At 49.4% G+C, this 20,617-nt stretch overlaps 1 protein-coding gene across 1 annotated transcript in view; it reads left to right on the top strand.

Moving 5' to 3' along the window:
• Nucleotides 1–9,800: 9,800 nt before the first annotated feature.
• Nucleotides 9,801–20,617, top strand: part of COL5A1 (collagen type V alpha 1 chain) — an 88,620-nt gene continuing 77,803 nt past the window's right edge. The window contains exons 1-10 of the mRNA XM_063935902.1: nucleotides 9,801–9,829; nucleotides 11,547–11,600; nucleotides 12,034–12,141; nucleotides 12,230–12,319; nucleotides 12,426–12,479; nucleotides 13,065–13,172; nucleotides 18,704–18,811; nucleotides 18,930–18,983; nucleotides 19,061–19,114; nucleotides 19,202–19,309. Coding sequence (XP_063791972.1) covers nucleotides 12,058–12,141; nucleotides 12,230–12,319; nucleotides 12,426–12,479; nucleotides 13,065–13,172; nucleotides 18,704–18,811; nucleotides 18,930–18,983; nucleotides 19,061–19,114; nucleotides 19,202–19,309 — 660 coding nt within the window. The 5' untranslated portion in view covers nucleotides 9,801–9,829; nucleotides 11,547–11,600; nucleotides 12,034–12,057. The remainder of the gene's footprint in view (nucleotides 9,830–11,546; nucleotides 11,601–12,033; nucleotides 12,142–12,229; nucleotides 12,320–12,425; nucleotides 12,480–13,064; nucleotides 13,173–18,703; nucleotides 18,812–18,929; nucleotides 18,984–19,060; nucleotides 19,115–19,201; nucleotides 19,310–20,617) is intronic.

Raw genomic sequence — 20,617 nt, 5'->3', positions numbered from 1 at the left:
CATGAGTCAGTACATCTCTGCTGCCACAGGGGGCACTGCTGCGCTCTGACATGGATTGGACTCACTCTGTGGAGCTGAGTTAACTGCATTGTCCTGACGACTCGTGAGTCATTCTCCTTGCAAGTAGTTCAGTAGTTCAGCAAGTAGTTCAGTAGTTCAGTGATTCATTACAGTTCACTGATCAGTTCACTGACTCAATGACTCATACAGCCATACGAGTCAGTGCAGTACTTCTCAGCTACCATGTGTGGCACTGCTGTGCTCAGGCATATGCATTGTATGGAGCTGATACTGAACTGCATGTAGCCATGATTCATTCACCTAGCATATTAGGTGGTCACAAGGTACACTGTCACTACCAATCAACCAAAGACAAATTCTGAGTGCTGCATGCTATCCTGTAGGGCAGGCATGTCCAAACTGCGGCCCTCCAGCTGTTGTGAAACTACATATCCCAGCATGCCCTGACACAGTTTTGCTGTCAGATGTCAGAGAATGCTAAAGCTGTGTCAGGGCATGCTGGGATATGTAGTTTCTCAACAGCTGGAGGGCCGCAGTTTGGACATGCCTGCTGTAGGGACTGATTACTCTACACAAGACATAGGGGGATATGTATGTCTGTCTGATGAACCTTCAGTCTTGAAATAATTAAAAATATGATGGTACATATACTTAGGTAGTTCTATAGAAGTGATGTTGCCCATAGCAACCAATCAGTGTGTGTGTGTGTGTGTGTGTGTGTGTGTGTGTGTGTGTGTGTGTGTGTGTGTGTGTGTGTGTGAATACTGAATTCTCATGAGTCAGTTTACCTCAGCTGCCACAGGGGTCACTGCTGTGCTCATGGAGTCAGTGGTGGACTCTATGAAGCTGATTGAACTGCATTGTCCTGACGACTCACGAGTCACTCTCCTTGCAAGTAGTTCAGTAGTTCAGCAAGTAGTTCAGTAGTTCAGTGATTCATTACAGTTCACTGATCAGTTCACTGACTCAATGACTCATACAGCCAAACGAGTCAGTGCAGTACTTCTCAGCTACCATGTGTGGCACTGCTGTGCTCAGGCATATGCATTGTATGGAGCTGATACTGAACTGCATATAGCCATGATTCATTCCTCCAGTATATTAGGTGACAAGCTACACTCCCAATCAGCTAAAGACACAGTGCTGAGTGCTGCATGCTATCCTGTAGGCGCAGGCATGTCCAAACTGCGGCCCTCCAGCTGTTGAGAAACTACACATCTCAGCATGCCCTGACACAGCTTTAGCATTCTCTGACGGAAAAACTGTGTCAGGGCATGCTGGGATATGTAGTTTCACAACAGCTGGAGGGCCGCAGTTTGGACATGCCTTCTGTAGGGTATGATTACTCCACACAAGACACAGGGGTATATGTACTATGAACCTTCAAGTGACATAAAGTTGAGCAGTTGCCCCTAGCAACCAATCAGCTTCTGTCACTTTATATACTGTTGAACATAAATGACAGAAGCTGATGGGTTGCTTTGCAACATCTCCACTTTATCTCTCTAAGGTCTGTTACATTGGGGCAAAGGGACTTTTTCTTTTAATTACTATATTTTAAAAGCAGAAAAAACTAAAAGTGATTTATGACATTACTCTGGATTTGGGTCTTTCACTTGCCTATTATGAAGTAAAAAGGAGTACCAACAATGGGATTAATATTGCAGAGATACATATGTCAGTATAAGGTTGCTATATAACTTATTGCTTTTCTTAAAAATAAAAAATCTGACATATTACACACATCTGATCATTTGAAAAAGATTATAACTCCTACAATGAGCTAGTATTAGAAATGCCTACTCTATGTGTAATAGTCTAGACTAGTTCTAAATCTAATCACTCCTTTCAGTCTCAGAGTCAGTGAGTGAAATGATGAACTAAATGAACTAGATGAACTAATCTTCTGAACTAATCTTTTCAGTGAACTAGATCATAATGAACTAATCACCGAACTGAACTAGATTTCCCATCACTATTGTAATCAGTATCTCTCCCTCGGTCTTACAGGGTAACTCCGGAGGGGATGGCCCAGCAGGTCCTCCTGGCGAAAGGGTAAGATGTTTTATTCTAATTAGATGGGTGTGGCATGTAGGTGTGGGCGTGGTTTCAGCGGATGGGGTGTGGCCTCATTTGTTTAATTTTTCCATTTAGAATATTGTGTAAGAGAACCAATTTCCAGCTTCCAAGTGTTTCTCCCACAATACAGTGTTACATTGTCTAGACTCCGGGAGCTGTTGTAACCCTGGGTAACCCTCCCTGCGTTATCTTGTCTGTCTTATATGCGCGCTGCACTGACAGAATAGAGATTATTCTCCTCCGCTCGGAGTGGGGCGCCCGTAATGAGATGATCACAGGCAGCGGAAGCTTCTATTCGTGTCTCGGCCTTGTCGCTCTCTACAATCGTGGTTACAGCGACACTCTGGGCTGTTGGTGTTGGAGATGAGAAGACAAGACTTCCAGTTGCCTCCCCGCTAAATACATTTTATCATTTACAAATATACAGCGCACGCAGTGCCAATGTCAGACGCAGCGAGCAGTTTATTTCCTCTGCGCGTGCGGCCGGTCTGTGCGCCTGCTATCAGAAATGTACAGCAGCGATAGCGCTGGCTGCAGTAATGAGCCGACCTGCGTTCTAGGATACAGCGTCAGACCACTGACTCCACATCTGGCGGCTTGTGGCACCCATAGCGACGCGCACGTCCCCCCTGGCCTCTTCCATACCCAGCAGACTGCCGCCGCCCGCTTCCAACATCGCAGGACCCGTTCACGCACGTGCAGAACGGGCCCTGGTACTTTGCTGCATGAGAAGAAGCAACACACGACCATGAATAAGGTCCAATCTACATCGAGCATTCTTGGCGAATATGATGGCGGCGACTTAAGACGCAGCATGGGGTATTTAGCATCTAACAATGGTCGCCTCAGTCCTTGCGCTTATTAGCATAAAGTCGCAGAAGCAATACCGGCAGACGCTGCAGCGCTCACACTCCCATACACTGATTATTTCCTAATGAGGGGAGATATTTTTAAATCGGACTTCTAGGTTGAAGGAAGAAATAATAATAAAAAGCCTTTATGCACCGCTCTTGGGATCCACCGTAGCTGTAACAGTCCCTCCCAACGCAGCTCTCTATGCTGACAGGTATAGTCCGCACAGAGAGTGGAGGCTAATGGGAAGGGTACAGCAGAAGCACACTGATACCCGCTCGTTGGGCCAGGCAGTAAGAGAGAGGAGAGTGGGTTGAGACACTTACAGCATAAGGGGTCCCGGGGGATCCGGCGTGCGAGAAAGGGAACATGCTGCTGTTTTTGGTCTATATCTTATGCTCAAGAAGCTAAAATGAACGATTAAAAGCATGACAGTACTTACCTTTCATGTCTTAGTAATTATATATTGCATACGGCACATTATGTGTGAGGCCAGTAGCGGATCTTGCCACGGGCAAGCAGGACTTTTGCCCGAGACGCCGCCATCCGGAGGGCGTCGCACCAGGGCAAGATCCGCTGCTGCTGTGCCCCCCGCTGCCCGCTGTGTCCCGCTGCCCGCTGTGAAGGGAAACTAGACGCTATGCCTCTAGTTTCCCTTCGTGGAGAGGACCTTTACTGTGCGGTGCGCAATGACGTCATTGCGCACCGCACATCATTTCAGCGGTGCTACTACTGTACAGGGGGCGTAACTGACCACACCCCCTGCATGAAGCCACGCCCCCTATTGCCGCCCGGGGTGCAAAAAGCCCCTGAACCGGCCCTGTGTGAGGCCATGTCTGTTTGTTTAAAATTACTCCAAATGCAAGACTTAAAATGGAGCCTATGGTTAATCTGATATTGGATAACTACAAGTATCAGCATGCCTCTGTCGTCAGGCTATGCTGGGGGATTTATTTGCAGGGCAGCTGGGAAGCCACAGACCGCTCCCGAGGAAGAGAAATGTTTGCAGAGCACTGGATACGTACACGGATCTTACCAGAAATATACTCATTACATATAGTAATCCGAGGGCAGGAAGACGCTCCCTGGTTCTGAGAAATCACAATCTAGCCAAGTGTCCCGGTACAGATATAGAATGTTGTGCGATGCAATGTAGCCAGATCCGGGCATCCATTATAATCCTGGTCAGGGTGTGGAGCAGCGATATCTCAGGGACAGATGAATAAGGAGCGTGAGTGACGCAGCGATATCTCAGGGACAGAGGAATAAGGAGCGTGAGTGACGCAGCGATATCTCAGGGACAGACGAATAAGGAGTGTGAGTGACGCAGTGATATCTCAGGGACAGATGAATAAGGAGTGTGAGTGATGCAGCGATATCTCAGGGACAGACGAATAAGGAGTGTGAGTGATGCAGCGATATCTCAGGGACAGATGAATAAGGAGCGTGAGTGACGCAGCGATATCTCAGGGACAGATGAATAAGGAGTGTGAGTGACGCAGCGATATCTCAGGGACAGATGAATAAGGAGTGTGAGTGATGCAGCGATATCTCAGGGACAGATGAATAAGGAGTGTGAGTGACGCAGTGATATCTCAGGGACAGATGAATAAGGAGTTTGAGTGACGCAGCGATATCTCAGGGACAGATGAATAAGGAGTGTGAGTGACGCAGCGATATCTCAGGGACAGATGAATAAGGAGTGTGAGTGACGCAGCGATATCTCAGGGACAGATGAATAAGGAGCGTGAGTGACGCAGCGATATCTCAGGGACAGATGAATAAGGAGCGTGAGTGACGCAGCGACATCTCAGGGACAGATGAATAAGGAGTGTGAGTGACGCAGCGATATCTCAGGGACAGATGAATAAGGAGTGTGAGTGACGCAGTGATATCTCAGGGACAGACGAATAAGGAGTGTGAGTGACGCAGCGATATCTCAGGGACAGACGAATAAGGAGTGTGAGTGACGCAGCGATATCTCAGGGACAGGCGAATAAGGAGTGTGAGTGACGCAGCGATATCTCAGGGACAGACGAATAAGGAGTGTGAGTGATGCAGCGATATCTCAGGGAGAGACGAATAAGGAGCGTGAGTGACGCAGCGATATCTCAGGGACAGATGAATAAGGAGTGTGAGTGACGCAGCGATATCTCAGGGACAGACGAATAAGGAGTGTGAGTGACGCAGCGATATCTCAGGGACAGATGAATAAGGAGTGTGAGTGACGCAGCGATATCTCAGGGACAGACGAATAAGGAGTGTGAGTGACGCAGCAATATCTCAGGGACAGATGAATAAGGAGTGTGAGTGACGCAGCGATATCTCAGGGACAGATGAATAAGGAGTGTGAGTGACGCAGCGATATCTCAGGGACAGACGAATAAGGAGCGTGAGTGACGCAGCGATATCTCAGGGACAGACGAATAAGGAGTGTGAGTGACGCAGCGATATCTCAGGGACAGATGAATAAGGAGTGTGAGTGATGCAGCAATATCTCAGGGACAGATGAATAAGGAGCGTGAGTGACGCAGCGACATCTCAGGGACAGATGAATAAGGAGTGTGAGTGACGCAGCGATATCTCAGGGACAGATGAATAAGGAGTGTGAGTGACGCAGTGATATCTCAGGGACAGACGAATAAGGAGTGTGAGTGATGCAGCGATATCTCAGGGACAGACGAATAAGGAGTTTTAGTGACGCAGTGATATCTCAGGGACAGATGAATAAGGAGTGTGAGTGATGCAGCGATATCTCAGGGACAGACGAATAAGGAGTGTGAGTGACGCAGTGATATCTCAGGGACAGATGAATAAGGAGTGTGAGTGACGCAGCGATATCTCAGGGACAGATGAATAAGGAGTGTGAGTGATGCAGCGATATCTCAGGGACAGACGAATAAGGAGCGTGAGTGACGCAGCGATATCTCAGGGACAGACGAATAAGGAGCGTGAGTGACGCAGCGATATCTCAGGGACAGACGAATAAGGAGCGTGAGTGACGCAGCGATATCTCAGGGACAGATGAATAAGGAGCGTGAGTGACGCAGCGATATCTCAGGGACAGATGAATAAGGAGTGTGAGTGACGCAGCGATATCTCAGGGACAGACGAATAAGGAGCGTGAGTGACGCAGCGATATCTCAGGGACAGACGAATAAGGAGCGTGACTGACGCAGCGACATCTCAGGGACAGACGAATAAGGAGCGTGAGTGACGCAGCGATATCTCAGGAACAGATGAATAAGGAGCGTGAGTGACGCAGCGATATCTCAGGGACAGATGAATAAGGAGTTTGAGTGACGCAGCGATATCTCAGGGACAGATGAATAAGGAGTTTGAGTGACGCAGCGACATCTCAGGGACAGATGAATAAGGAGTTTTAGTGACGCAGCGATATCTCAGGGACAGACGAATAAGGAGTGTGAGTGACGCAGCGATATCTCAGGGACAGACGAATAAGGAGCACGAGTGACGCAGCGATATCTCAGGAACAGATGAATAAGGAGCGTGAGTGACGCAGCGATATCTCAGGGACAGATGAATAAGGAGTTTGAGTGACGCAGCGATATCTCAGGGACAGATGAATAAGGAGTTTGAGTGACGCAGCGATATCTCAGGGACAGATGAATAAGGAGTTTGAGTGACGCAGCGACATCTCAGGGACAGATGAATAAGGAGTTTTAGTGACGCAGCGATATCTCAGGGACAGACGAATAAGGAGTGTGAGTGACGCAGCGATATCTCAGGAACAGACGAATAAGGAGTGTGAGTGACGCAGTGATATCTCAGGAACCGACGAATAAGGAGTGTGAGTGATGCAGTGATATCTCAGGGAGAGACGAATAAGGAGCGTGAGTGACGCAGAGATATCTCAGGGACAGATGAATAAGGAGCGTGAGTGATGCAGCGATATCTCAGGGACAGATGAATAAGGAGTTTGAGTGACGCAGCGATATCTCAGGGACAGACGAATAAGGAGTGTGAGTGACGCAGCGATATCTCAGGAACCGACGAATAAGGAGTGTGAGTGACGCAGTGATATCTCAGGGACAGACGAATAAGGAGTTTGAGTGACGCAGCGATATCTCAGGGACAGACGAATAAAGAGCGTGAGTGACGCAGCGATATCTCAGGAACCGACGAATAAGGAGTGTGAGTGATGCAGTGATATCTCAGGGAGAGACGAATAAGGAGCGTGAGTGACGCAGCGATATCTCAGGGAGAGACGAATAAGGAGCGTGAGTGACGCAGCGATATCTCAGGGACAGATGAATAAGGAGTGTGAGTGATGCAGCGATATCTCAGGGACAGACGAATAAGGAGCGTGAGTGACGCAGCGATATCTCAGGGACAGATGAATAAGGAGTGTGAGTGATGCAGCGATATCTCAGGGACAGACGAATAAGGAGTGTGAGTGATGCAGTGATATCTCAGGGACAGATGAATAAGGAGTGTGAGTGATGCAGCGATATCTCAGGGACAGATGAATAAGGAGCGTGAGTGACGCAGCGATATCTCAGGAACCGACGAATAAGGAGTGTGAGTGATGCAGCGATATCTCAGGGACAGATGAATAAGGAGCGTGAGTGACGCAGCGACATCTCAGGGACAGATGAATAAGGAGCGTGAGTGACGCAGCGATATCTCAGGGACAGATGAATAAGGAGTGTGAGTGACGCAGCGATATCTCAGGGACAGATGAATAAGGCGCGTGAGTGACGCAGTGACATCTCAGGGACAGATGAATAAGGAGCGTGAGTGACGCAGCGACATCTCAAGGACAGATGAATAAGGAGCGTGAGTGACGCAGCGATATCTCAGGGACAGATGAATAAGGAGTGTGTGACATCAGAAGTGTCAGTATCTGATGTGACATAATGCTCCAAATTTGCACTGTGTGCCCACAGAGAGAACAGATACCCGTGCGCCAATACAGCCTTCTGTGTATCTGGCACTTGCACTTTTCTCCCCCCTGGAGGTGACCTAGACTAAGTACCGTGGCTCATGCTGGCCTATAGAAAGACACTTATGCCTCAGGCGGTGTATTTTTTGCACCTGGCACATACAGTATGAGACACAGACACATTTTGGACCCGCTCAACCCAAACTATCTGTGACCATAATGTATTGGGAAGACCAAGGAGAGGTTGAGTATGGGGTCGCTAGAATGGAGCTAGCTACATATACGTGTTGGGCCATTTATACTCCAGAAAGGAGTCATCCGCTCTATGGAATAAGGAATATTGGGGGTATCACAACGTCCTTCATCTATTTTTCATTGCGGATCCTATCAATGTTGGACTTCAGATCTCCACAACAAGGCAGAACCTCCGGACACAGGCGTCTCAATAAATAAGTCGCCCCCTACGCCTCCTCCTGTTCATATATGTGTCACTAATGAAATTAATGGTTCATTTAGCATCAATACAACCAAACACACCTAAGGCAAAGGTTGTGAGAGCTATCCCCCAGTGTGATGGCAGATTTCCAGCCCCATAAATCCATCTCTCCCCATCTAACCCGCGGTTTGGAAGTAACGGAAACGTCAGAACAAACAAAGCCATTGAGTAGCTATAAAAGGTAGACCATCAACTGCATGGCTTTATCCGACGCAGCTGCAAGGCCGGCTAGGACCTTGGGGGCATTCTGTCTGGGCCTGGCATCAGCCATGGCATTGGGAGCCTATAGGCTGGATTGGGGCTGGCATCAGTCACGGCTGCATGGTGCCGTGAGAACATTAACCTTGTACAGTGTGGCCGTCAGGTTCTTGCGTGTTGTCAGAAAATGTTCTAATAGAATTAGAACATGCGTTTCATCTCATACCATGTCTGAGAGGCTGTATTATGCATTCCATCCATTGTAACAGGCCGAATTCATGCTTGTAGCTTGTGCAAGACAATCCTGTGCTTTTCATGGACCCGTGGGTCTAGCTTGAGAACTTTTGTAGAACATTCTGACAACGCCATGTATACGCTCAGCATGTAGTACCATAACGCCTCATCCATCCGCTCCTTAGATCCAGTCAGCGAGCCGCTCCTGGCTTCAGTTCCAGCTTTTGGGAGTAGCGTTGCCAGTGCATGTGACCGCCGCAGGCGGCTTCTGTTGTTCGTACCAGGGGGAGATTTTTGTGTTGTTGTTAAGAATTTAACTCAAATTTCTGTTATCACAGGGACCACCCGGACCTCAAGGACCCACGGGATTTCCAGGACCGAAGGGCCCCCCTGTAAGTAATAAAAACACAAAAACTCTTTTCATGTCAGTAGGTGGGGTAAAAAAAAACACCCAAAATGAATAAAAAATTTGCATATTTATCATTATTTATTTGTAAGGAGATAAGCAGTCAGGTCATACACAGATGAATACGATGAGGGAGGAACAGACGTGAGGCACAGAGTAGGGAGGGACCTGCTTGTCTGAGCTTACAGTCTAGAGCAGGCATTCCCAACCGCGGTCCTCAAGGCACACCAACAGTGCAGGTTTTAGTGATATCCAGGCTTCAGCACAGATGGTTAAATCAAAATAACTGAGGTACTAATTAAGTCACCTGTGTTCAAGCCTGGATATCACTAAAACAAGAACTGTTAGTGTGCCTTGAGGACCGCGGTTGGGAAACACTTGTCTAGAGAGATCACTGCAGAGACAATAGGAGCTAGTGGCACCCAGACTGGAGCTGAAGCAGGTATTACCCAACGGAGGAAGGAGAGGCTTACGGGGGAGGTTGGGGAGTCCAGACAGGTGGGGTAGGAAGTTCCGTAAGTGTGAGATTTCTTGGATGTGTTTTATAAAGGATGACTTACTCTGTATTTTTTTCCACTTGTAGGGTCCACCAGGGAAAGATGGACTTCCCGGCCACCCTGGGCAGAGAGGTGAAACTGTGAGTACACCATATTGGCTCATCTCATCCTTACATCTGATAGTCACCGGAGGTGCGATTGCTGCAGACCATTCCCTGCAGGTGAGGAGATGTCGCCTACATTTCCAGCGCAGGGCGTGTGTCTCCTCAGCTACATGGAAGGGTCAACAGAAATCCCCCGATTATTCCGGTGCTGCCAGAGTAACGATGATTCCGTAGGGCTGGTATCTAACATTACTCAGACATAACATTCGCTGCAAAACCATCAGCGCATTCACCGACTACAGCGCCCCCGCGAGAGGATACGGAGGGGTTATCTATAATTATCTCATGTGTCACTCGGTCACGCACCCACGTTTCTCATCCCAGAACACATGATGTTACTAGCGTTCCGGGTGTGAAGACACTGGGGGAACCTGGCGTAGAGATGTGTCGTCTCACTATCACCGAGCAGCTTAACCCTGTAATCACCGGCCGCTCATAGCCTGCTACCATAATACACCACATACCTGCATGGACTTCTCATATAGAATACGCTGCTTAGTTGTACTGTGATGGCTTTGTTAGGCCTCTGCCCAGTGGCTTTGCCCTGGCTGTGCCCACTCACCCTCTTTCTCTGGTTGTGTTCACGCTGCAAGGCGTAGGAGCAGGTAGGATGATATATCTGTGCTTCGTTAGTAATCCTTATATCAAAAATATATTCCTAGGAAATATATTTTTGTGCTTCAGTCGAGCAACGTCACATGCGGGCCCTATGGGAGAGGTCAGAGATTCAGGTCTTGGCAGCATGAAAACGACGATTTAATGACTCAATACAAAACCGATAAAACGTGGACAACTTCAGCAGATTATCACATATACATTAACCCTTTACAGTATGGTATTTTAGTATTGTAGGGCAGAAGTATCAAGACTAGGGAGATTTATCAAAGCCTTGGAGAGAGATAAAGTACTAACCAGTCAGCTCCTGTCATGTTTGAAGCACAGCCTGTAACACGACAGGATGTAAATGACTGGTTGGCACTTTATCTCCAAGCTTTGATAAATCTGCCCCTAGGAGATATAGAGGAGACGTTGCCTTAAGCAATCAGCTTTTGTCATTTCAAGAAAGGAGCTAGATAAATGACAGATGCTGATTGGGTGCGTTGGGCAACTTCTTTAATATCTCTCCAAGGCTTGATACAGCTCCCCCTGTGTCACATACATTCTGTCAATATAAAGTTTACCGAGGTAAGGGAGGGTTGGGACTAATCCCCAAGCAGAGTCTCATCCGGATACCTGACCTCTTACTAAGGCTGCATGCTGCATTGTAACTAATGCCGATAATTCCCTGCTGATTGTATTTCAGAGGCAGCGGTAAGTCTCACTGTGACCCCCCCGATGTGCGTCTTGTGTTGTACCCCCCTCTCCCTTCCCCTCTATGTCTTGTCCCTCACTATAATTAGTAGTCGTTTAGGTCTTCCGAGTGAAATAGAAAAAGTTACAGATTGCAAGCACAACAAAGGTATTCCTTCCTTCTGTGTGGCCGCCCGCCCCGTTGTGCGATGGAGTCGGCCCGTCTCTCAGGTTCCTAATAAGCGTGCTGCAGGGGTGTCCAGCGATGCCGTGACGTCTGCTGGTCCCTACATCTCCTCTTGTATGTGTGAGGCTGGAGTGTCTTTCAGAGCAGCAACGACCGTCCCACCAGCAGAATCCAGGCACCTCTACCTCAACTCACCTTGTCTATTCCTGTCACCAGGGCTTTCAAGGAAAGACAGGACCTCCGGGTCCACCTGGCGTCGTCGGCCCCCAGGTAAGTCCCCGCTTTGTGAATGTATTATCAGTCAGGCTGTTTGATTTATATTGCATTAAGTCATTTCACAGTTCTTTCTTCTTCTCATTAATTTGTATTGGGAATGTATCCGGGGAGGGGGGTTCCGCACGCTGTGATCTGCGGCCGGCTCATTCATCTTCCCGTTATCAGCTATCCGGTGTAATTCTTACCCATCCTCCTGCTGCAAGAGCCAGTGGCTGCAGCCAGATCACATACCGCTGTTCTATGTACCCTGTGACTGGATCTTGTACATGAAGTCTCAGGTTTCTCTTAGGCCATTCTGCTTCCATGGCCAAGACCTACTCTTCTCACCAGGACCATTGCTGGTCCCCGTGAGCTAAGGGCATTTTATATCAGGAACTGTGATGAAAACAGTCATCATTTCACAAGGCTAATCTGCTGCTGTTTGTAGGGTCCTACTGGAGAGACCGGTCCAATGGGTGAAAGAGGGCATCCTGGTCCTCCTGGGCCACCTGGCGAACAAGGTTTACCTGGCCAGGCAGGAAAAGAAGGATCCAAGGTGCGTATTGATAGACGCAGGGGTATATAGAGATTCTCAACTTCACATAGCTAGATAATAAGATCAACTCCGTCTGTTTGTATTTCAGGGAGACCCTGGCCCAGCGGGCCTGCCTGGCAAGGATGGGCCTCCAGGTTTACGAGGTTTCAGCGGCGAAAGAGGACTTCCCGGTCCAATTGTGAGTAAATCACGTCAACAACATAGAAGTCCGTAATTGTGGTTCTCTTATGCCTCAATATATCTGGCTCCGCTGACGTGTTTTTTATGTGTTTGTTTTTCTGTAGGGATCTCCTGGCCTGAAAGGCAACGAAGGACCCCCAGGACCGCCTGGCCCAGCTGTAAGTGTTTATCTGCAATTAGATTATCTGCTTCGGGACTGGAGATCTGGCTATCTGGGGTAAATACGTGGTAACAGGAAAGGTGTAGGATAGACAGCTAAGGGGACTGGGAAGACATCTTGCTTGGTGGAACACTGGAAAAGAAAGAAGCGATTAGTAATTCTCGCAGCACTTCTGAGATTAATTAGGCGAAAGAAAAAGAAAAAGTATGTCCATTCGCGGCGTACAGTAATGAATTTGCAGGTTAAAACAGTGAATTCATTATCTTGGATTTGGTGCAGAGGAGAAAATGAATTTGCATGCAAGAAATCTTATTTGCCTTTTTCAATTCTTTCCAAGACTTAAATTGGGAACTTTGTAAAGGATTTGCAGCAAAAAGAAATATTATATTTTAATTGCAACAAAATTACAATTTGTTCCACGTATGCGGCGGGGGCCAGTGCGGACGTATCATTAGATTAGCTTCACGTTCGCGTCTCTTAGCCGCAGTCTGATCCTTTCTTACACAGAGCTGCTGAAATGTTACTTTATCTGTCCATCACTGCGTCACACGTCGCCTGAAAACTATTATTCCTTCCTCTGTAGGGTTCTCCTGGCGAAAGAGGTGCTGCCGGTCCGGCCGGGCCAATCGGACTGCTGGGAAGACCAGGTCCCCAAGGGCCACCAGGTCCTTCCGGTGAAAAGGGGGCTCCAGTAAGTAAACATCTTCCTGTGGTTACATTGTAACAGATCCTGGAGGGAAGTCGTTATGAGAAGCATTTATTACTATAAAGACATTATTGTAGCGATATTTATGTCTGTGTTGTGGAAGCCAGTGATGTACAGCCTGCTCTCCTTAGTAGGATGTGATGGCTTGCAGTACCCTTTGTGCCCTACAGGTGTCACTAGTGACTACGGATGGCTGTGGAGTGACTTGGTCACCGGCTAAAATGTTTCTTATTTAAGGACTCCAAAAAGTTTTTGATCTGACTGGGTGTGGCCATCAGGGCCGGTTCTAGACCTTGTGGTGCCCAGGGCGAAAGTTTCCTTTGGCGCCCCCGCCCCCCACTCCCCTCGGTGAAACAGGGTTAGTGCGCGCCGCAGGCGTGCGTAAAAAAAATGGGGGCGTAGCTTCACAGGAAAGGGGCATGGTCAGTTTTGCTCCCTGTAGTTTTGCCCCCTGTAGAGTTGTGCCCATAGTAGCTGTTGTGCCCCCTACAGCTGTTGTGCCCCCAGTAGCTGTTATGCCCCCGCAGCTGTGCCCCCAGTAGCTGTTATGCCCCCAGTAGCTGTGCCCCCTGCAGCTGTTATGCCCCCAGTAGTTGTGCCCCCTGCAGCTGTACCCCCATTAGTTGTGGTCCCAGTAGTTGTGCCCACCAGTAGCTGTGCCCCTAGTAAAAAAAATAAAAAATCCTTACCAGCCCCATTCCTGCTTCCCGACCAGTACACTCCATCTCCGCCGCCGGCTGCCGCTCCTCTGATCTAAGGGAGAGACGTCATGACGTTTCTCCCATAGTGCCGCACAGAAAGGTCCTCTCCGCAAAGGGAAACTAGATGCTACCCTCACTGCGTGTCTAGATTCCCTTCGCGGAGAAGACCTTTTCCTAACCACCTCCATCCTAGTTAGTAGCGGCTCTTGCCACGGCAGCGGCGCCCCGGGCAAAAGTCCTGCTTGCCCGTGGCAAAAGCTGCTACTGGTGGCCATCCATCCACACACTCAGAGTAACATAGCCACAGGGTAAGGGGGACCAAGGACTCGGTGGTCCCTTCTGCATTGACTAATGTCATTGCTCATTGATCGTGATGTTTGCCGTCACTGTCAATCACTTGTAACCCATAGGGCTCCGTTTGGGCAGTTGGCCTTTGGCTTCATTTACAATAGTTTGCGGTGGGCAGTGTGGCCCAGACATCTAGACATTTGGCTATTTCTGCTGCCGATATCCCAACGTTTGCAGCAGTGTGGACCAGACGTCTAGACATTTGGCTATTTCTGCTGCCGATATCCCAACGTTTGCAGCCAGCTGAGGAAAAATACTAAATGCAGCTGGAGAAAACCAAAAAGGAAACTCTCTTTATCCAAGAAGATTGTTCCTGGACGAGGCTCAGTGCTACTGGAAGGCTGTGACAGATGGGATAAAAGGGGACTCTCTGGCAGAGAGAGAGACATCTCATTGAAGCTACAATAGTAATGTCTGGACTTTTATCTAGAAATTCTGCAGATAAATGTCCAGGAGAAATGCCTTTGAGCGGAGTCTGTGTTTCGTGATTATGTGGCACTCCCTGTGACACTAGTAGATCTGTTGGAGGATGACGGGGGTCAGTAGATACCGTGTTCTGTAGGAGTCTGTGGTAACCATGGTCACCAGAGAACTATGTGTGCCCTTATTGTATAGCTTACAAGGCTTTGTATAATGGCATGGGTAATACAGGGCAGCATGTAGGGGCATAGGAGAGTACAGGGCAGCGCTAGTATACCATCAGTATGGAGAGGCACAGGACAGCATGCGTCAGAATCTAGGGGCATAGGAGAGCAAAGAATGATGCAGGTACATAGGTGGTATGCAGGGGGCATAGGAGAGTGTAGGGTGGCATTGGTACACTGGTGGCATGTAGGAGGCATGTGTATTCAGTTCAGTACTGGTACATCGGTGATATGTAGGGGGCATAGGAGAGTGCAGGATGGGATTGGTACACCGGTGGCATGGAGGGAGCATAGGAGAGGGCAACGTGGCACTGATAGACCAGTAACATGTAGGGGGCACCGGTGTAGCCCCCTACACCAGTGGCATGTAGGGGGCATAGGAGAGGGCAGAGCGTCATTGGTACACCAGTGACATGTAGGGGGCATAAGAGAGCTCAGGCCGGTACATAAGTGGTATGTAGGGGGGCATAGGAGAGGGCAGAGCGTCATTGGTACACCAGGGACATGTAGGGGGCATAAGAGAGCTCAGTCTGGTACACTGATGGCATGTAGGGGGCATAAGAGATCTCAGGCCAATACATCAGTGGTATGTAGGGGGGCATAGGAGAGGGCAGACTGTTATTGGTACACCAGTGACATGTAGGGGGCATAAGAGAGCTCAGGCTGGTACATAAGTGGTATGTAGGGGGCATAGGAGAGGGCAGAGCATCATTGGTACACCAGTGACATGTAGGGGGCATAAGAGAGCTCAGTCTGGTACACTGGTGGCATGTAGGGGGCATAAGAGAGCTCAGTCTGGTACACTGGTGGCATGTAGGGGGCATAAGAGAGCTCAGGCCGCTACATCACTGGTATGTAGGGGGCATAGGAGACTGCATGGGGGCACTGGTACACCGGTGACATGTAGTGGGCATAAAATACTGCACTGGTACTCCTGTGGCATGTAGGAGGCATAAGAGATCTCAGGCCAATACATCAGTGGTATATAGGGGGCATAGGAGAGGGCAGGGTGGCACTGATAGACCAGTGACATGTAGGAGGCATAAGAGAGCTCAGTCTGGTACACTTATAGACCAGTGACATGTAGGGGGCATAGGAGAGGGCAGGGTGGCACTGATAGACCAGTGTCATGTAGGAGGCATAAGAGAGCTCAGTCTGGTACACTTATAGACCAGTAACATGTAGGGGGCATAGGAGAGGGCAGGGTGGCACTGATAGACCAGTGACATGTAGGGGGCATAGGAGAAGGCAGGGTGGCACTGATAGACCAGTGACATGTAGGGGGCATAGGAGAGGGCAGGGTGGCACTGATAGACCAGTGACATGTAGGGGGCATAGGAGAGGGCAGGGTGGCACTGGTACACTGGTGGCATGTAGAGAGCATAGGAGAGATCAAGGTGGCACTGATAGACCGGTGGTAATAGTGGCACGGGGGGCAAAGGACATGGCCCGTACACCTTTACAACAGTGGTATGTACTATAGGAGCGCGGGGCAGCATTGATAGAACATCACATTTAGACAGTACATGAAAGAGGCTGGCAGCGAGCTAATCTGGGGTTTATACACATCTCCTATCTGATGTCTGGTATCAGGATATAAAGTTACAGATCCCGGATAATATGGAACGTCATGTGACTAACAGGAGCGGGGCTTATTCCCTAATGCCCGTCACCTCGTTCAGAAACGGATAACAAGTAAATCAGGCTTTACATAGCAGGCGTGAGTCTCGGTGCCGACAACAATCGCTGATTATTGTGTTATGGAAAATCAAACACTTCTGACACAAATATCTGAAACGCTACATGCGCCGCATCCCGCCGGGACAGGCCTGAAAGCAGCATTGAATTTCAATTGAATTGGGACATTAATGTTGATTGATTCTGGTTATTAATGGTGCTTTTTTCATCACTGAATTTTCGCTTACGTTGCCATATTAGAAGATGGCAGACCCAGGAACACCGCTTCATAAGGGGCTCTTGCCGAGGGAAGCATTGCGGACCACACTCCCCGGCAGATGAAAAGCACTATTTATTTTATTTATAGGCATTTACCGCCGGCTCCAAGGATTCATAACGTAGCGAGATATTCAGCAACTCACTGTTCATAGCTTAAACAATAGCACAATGCTCGGCCGCTAAAAGGCTCTTTATTTCATTTGTGCTAATGGCTGGTAGCGGACTCAGCTCATTCAAACAGTTTTTTAATTTAGCTAGTCCAGCGCTATTGTTATTTATGGGTACAGCGGAAAGCGAGTCTCCGCATTACACAATACTGAGATGCAGGAACGCATCTTATTTCTCTGTATTATTGGGAGTAACTGCAATGCTGCTGATGGACAGATCACGACGATTCATCCAAGTCATATCGTTGCAGAGACCAGAATGTTTGTAGCACGGTTGCCACGTGGGTTCTGCCCCTAGCAGTCTTCTGCCACCTGATACTTATTCCAGTGTCATCTGCTGATGTAACTATGTTTATTTACCCTGTACTTGTCCTATATTGTCATCAACTGTAAGTTGCTGTTTTCCTGTTTGATTATTTGTTTATGTATTCTGTAATTGGGCGCTGCGGAACCCTTGTGGCGCCATATAAATAAAGGATAATAATAATAACAATAATACTACTGTACCCTGCCATTCTACTAACCCCAGCAAATTGTCAATTATTGCTACAACTCTTAGGAGCGCTAATTGCAATGGAAATACAATTGTTAACTCATCTGCATTCTTATAATCTGCTAACGAATCGCTAGTCTCCTGCTCCCGTCACTGCAAAGATTCACTGCATATTCCGAGCTCACTCTGCTGTGCTGATCTGTCCGCGCCAACGCTCCAGGACAAGGGTCCTGCAAAGTGACAATCTCAATTGTAATGCCCTACCTACCTCAGGCTCCGTGGGGGGGATTCAATGCAGCGCAATATGAATAGCGCCAGAAGGAGGTCCCAAGTGACTGCTCTGTTAAGCCAGACTAGAGGATTTCTGCTCACACCCGTCCTGACCTGTGACCTGAAATCCAAATTAGCTAGTGCCGTGATGCTGTTTTCTGCATTAGCACATGTGCAAACAGCATCGCGGCCGGCACTTAAATCAGAGAATGGCGGTTACGGCGACTAAACACCCAGCATAAGCGGATTACAGCAATGACATTGGAAGGAGTTGCAGGTATCCCTGTCCGCTGGTGCAGTGACCCCTGCCAGTTACCAGATGTCCCAAATCATATTCACACCTGTACATGTAGCGATATTGGGCTGTGTGGGTCCAGGTTTAGTGCTTGTCCTGTGTTACGTTAAGGATGTGTTGGCCCACAGATGTGTAACTTATTACCAGATGCTAACGGAGAATGGTGTAACCGTTAGTTCTCCTACCTGTGTAATGGGCCCTACACAACTAGTGCTTGGCCGCCGAGGAGCCGGCGGGCGACCCGGCGGCTGGGGGAGGTGACGGGGCGAGTGAAGTTTCTTCACTGCCCCCGTCTCCCGGCTCCATAGCACTGCATGCTAATATGGATGAGATTGTCCATATTGGCTTGCAGGCATAAACGAACTGGTACCATCGATGACCCCCGCGCTTCGTTCATCGTTGTTGCACACACACTGAAAGATATGAACGATATCTCGTCCATTAATGAAGGAGATCGTTCGTATCTTTAAGTGAAAAGTGTGTAGGGCCTATTACTGTATATTTATCCTGCATATGGTTTGATCATGTGCAGTCAGGCTCCAGCAAAGCGCCGTCTCCCGGTCCACAACCAAATGCACGAATCTGTGATGCTCTCTCTCTTGTATTGTTCTCCTCTTTTACATTTGTCTCTCGTAACTACAGGGAGAAAAGGGTCCTCAGGGGCCTGCCGGGCGTGATGGCATCCAAGGTCCTGTTGGTCTCCCAGGCCCTGCTGGACCAGTTGGGCCACCGGGTGAAGATGGGGATAAGGTAAGTGGAGCGACAGTCAGTCAGTCGTGTGAGAGTGCTTGGCCTATGCTCTGTTACTGCTCCCTTTACCCTACATATGGCGGAACGCTGGCAGATAACTTTACTTTCCATCACACAGGGTGAAATCGGGGAGCCAGGACAGAAGGGAAACCGAGGTGACAAGGGGGAACAGGTACAGTGTGTTTCCAGGTTGGTATTCATTTGCAGCGTCCTATAACCGCTCCCTTACGGATATTTCTCTTCCTGCAGGGACCGCCCGGGCCATCAGGTCCCCAGGGCCCAATTGGCCAGCCTGGTCCATCGGTGAGTACATCCTGAGCCGCTTGTACTCTGACATCGCTGTTTCCAAGTGATCCGGTAACTCATTCTGCGACTTCTGTCTCATCACAGGGAGCTGACGGAGAACCAGGACCGAGGGGGCAGCAGGGACTCTTTGGGCAGAAAGGTGACGAGGGTCCTAGAGGTTTCCCCGGCCCGCCAGGTCCAGTTGGATTACAGGTAATTACTAGAAGCACTTGAGAGAATGAATGACATTTTATCACCGGGCAGTGTAGGCGGGTCCCTCGTATATTCACATTACAGCTTACTGAGGGATCTGCAAATCAACCGTTGTTTTATGAGCGATAATTAGAGGAACCAAAATACTGATGTTTCCATTGGTGACTGCAAATAACGAGGGAGAAAAACAAAATCTTCCGTGTATTGTTCATGTCGCCATTTGTCCCCTAGCAAAATCCTAATTTCTTACCCCAGCTTCCTCCTGTTCATACTGTATATATTACCTCTTGCCCCGGCATCCCATCCGTGTGTCTCACCTCCTGCCCCAGTATCCCATCCGTGTGTCTCACCTTCTGCCCCGGCATCCCATCCGTGTGTCTCACCTCCTGCCCCGGCATCCCATTCGTGTGTCTCACCTTCTGCCCCGGCATCCCATCCGTGTGTCTCACCTCCTGCCCCGGCATTCCATGGGTGTGTCTCACCTCCTGCCCCGGCATCCCATCCGTGTGTCTCTTCTCCTGCCCCGGCATCCCATCCGTGTGTCTCACCTCCTGCCCCGGCATCCCATCCGTGTGTCTCACCTCCTGCCCCTGCATCCCATCCGTGTGTCTCACCTCCTGCCCCTGCATCCCATTCGTGTGTCTCACCTTCTGCCCCGGCATCCCATCCGTGTGTCTCACCTCCTGCCCCTGCATCCCATTCGTGTGTCTCACCTCCTGCCCCTGCATCCCATCCGTGTGTCTCACCTCCTGCCCCTGCATCCCATTCGTGTGTCTCACCTTCTGCCCCGGCATCCCATCCGTGTGTCTCACCTCCTGCCCCTGCATCCCATCCGTGTGTCTCACCTCCTGCCCCTGCATCCCATCCGTGTGTCTCACCTCCTGCCCCTGCATCCCATTCGTGTGTCTCACCTTCTGCCCCGGCATCCCATCCGTGTGTCTCACCTCCTGCCCCGGCATCCCATCCGTGTGTCTCACCTCCTGCCCCTGCATCCCATCCGTGTGTCTCACCTCCTGCCCCTGCATCCCATTCGTGTGTCTCACCTTCTGCCCCGGCATCCCATCCGTGTGTCTCACCTCCTGCCCCGGCATCCCATCCGTGTGTCTCACCTCCTGCCCCTGCATCCCATTCGTGTGTCTCACCTCCTGCCCCTGCATCCCATCCGTGTGTCTCACCTCCTGCCCCTGCATCCCATTCGTGTGTCTCACCTTCTGCCCCGGCATCCCATCCGTGTGTCTCACCTCCTGCCCCGGCATCCCATCCGTGTGTCTCACCTCCTGCCCCGGCATCCCATCCGTGTGTCTCACC

Source organism: Pseudophryne corroboree, chromosome 8, assembly GCF_028390025.1.
Source record: "Pseudophryne corroboree isolate aPseCor3 chromosome 8, aPseCor3.hap2, whole genome shotgun sequence".
Classification (NCBI taxonomy): Eukaryota; Metazoa; Chordata; class Amphibia; order Anura; family Myobatrachidae; genus Pseudophryne; species Pseudophryne corroboree.
This window is presented reverse-complemented; position numbering and strand designations above follow the sequence as displayed.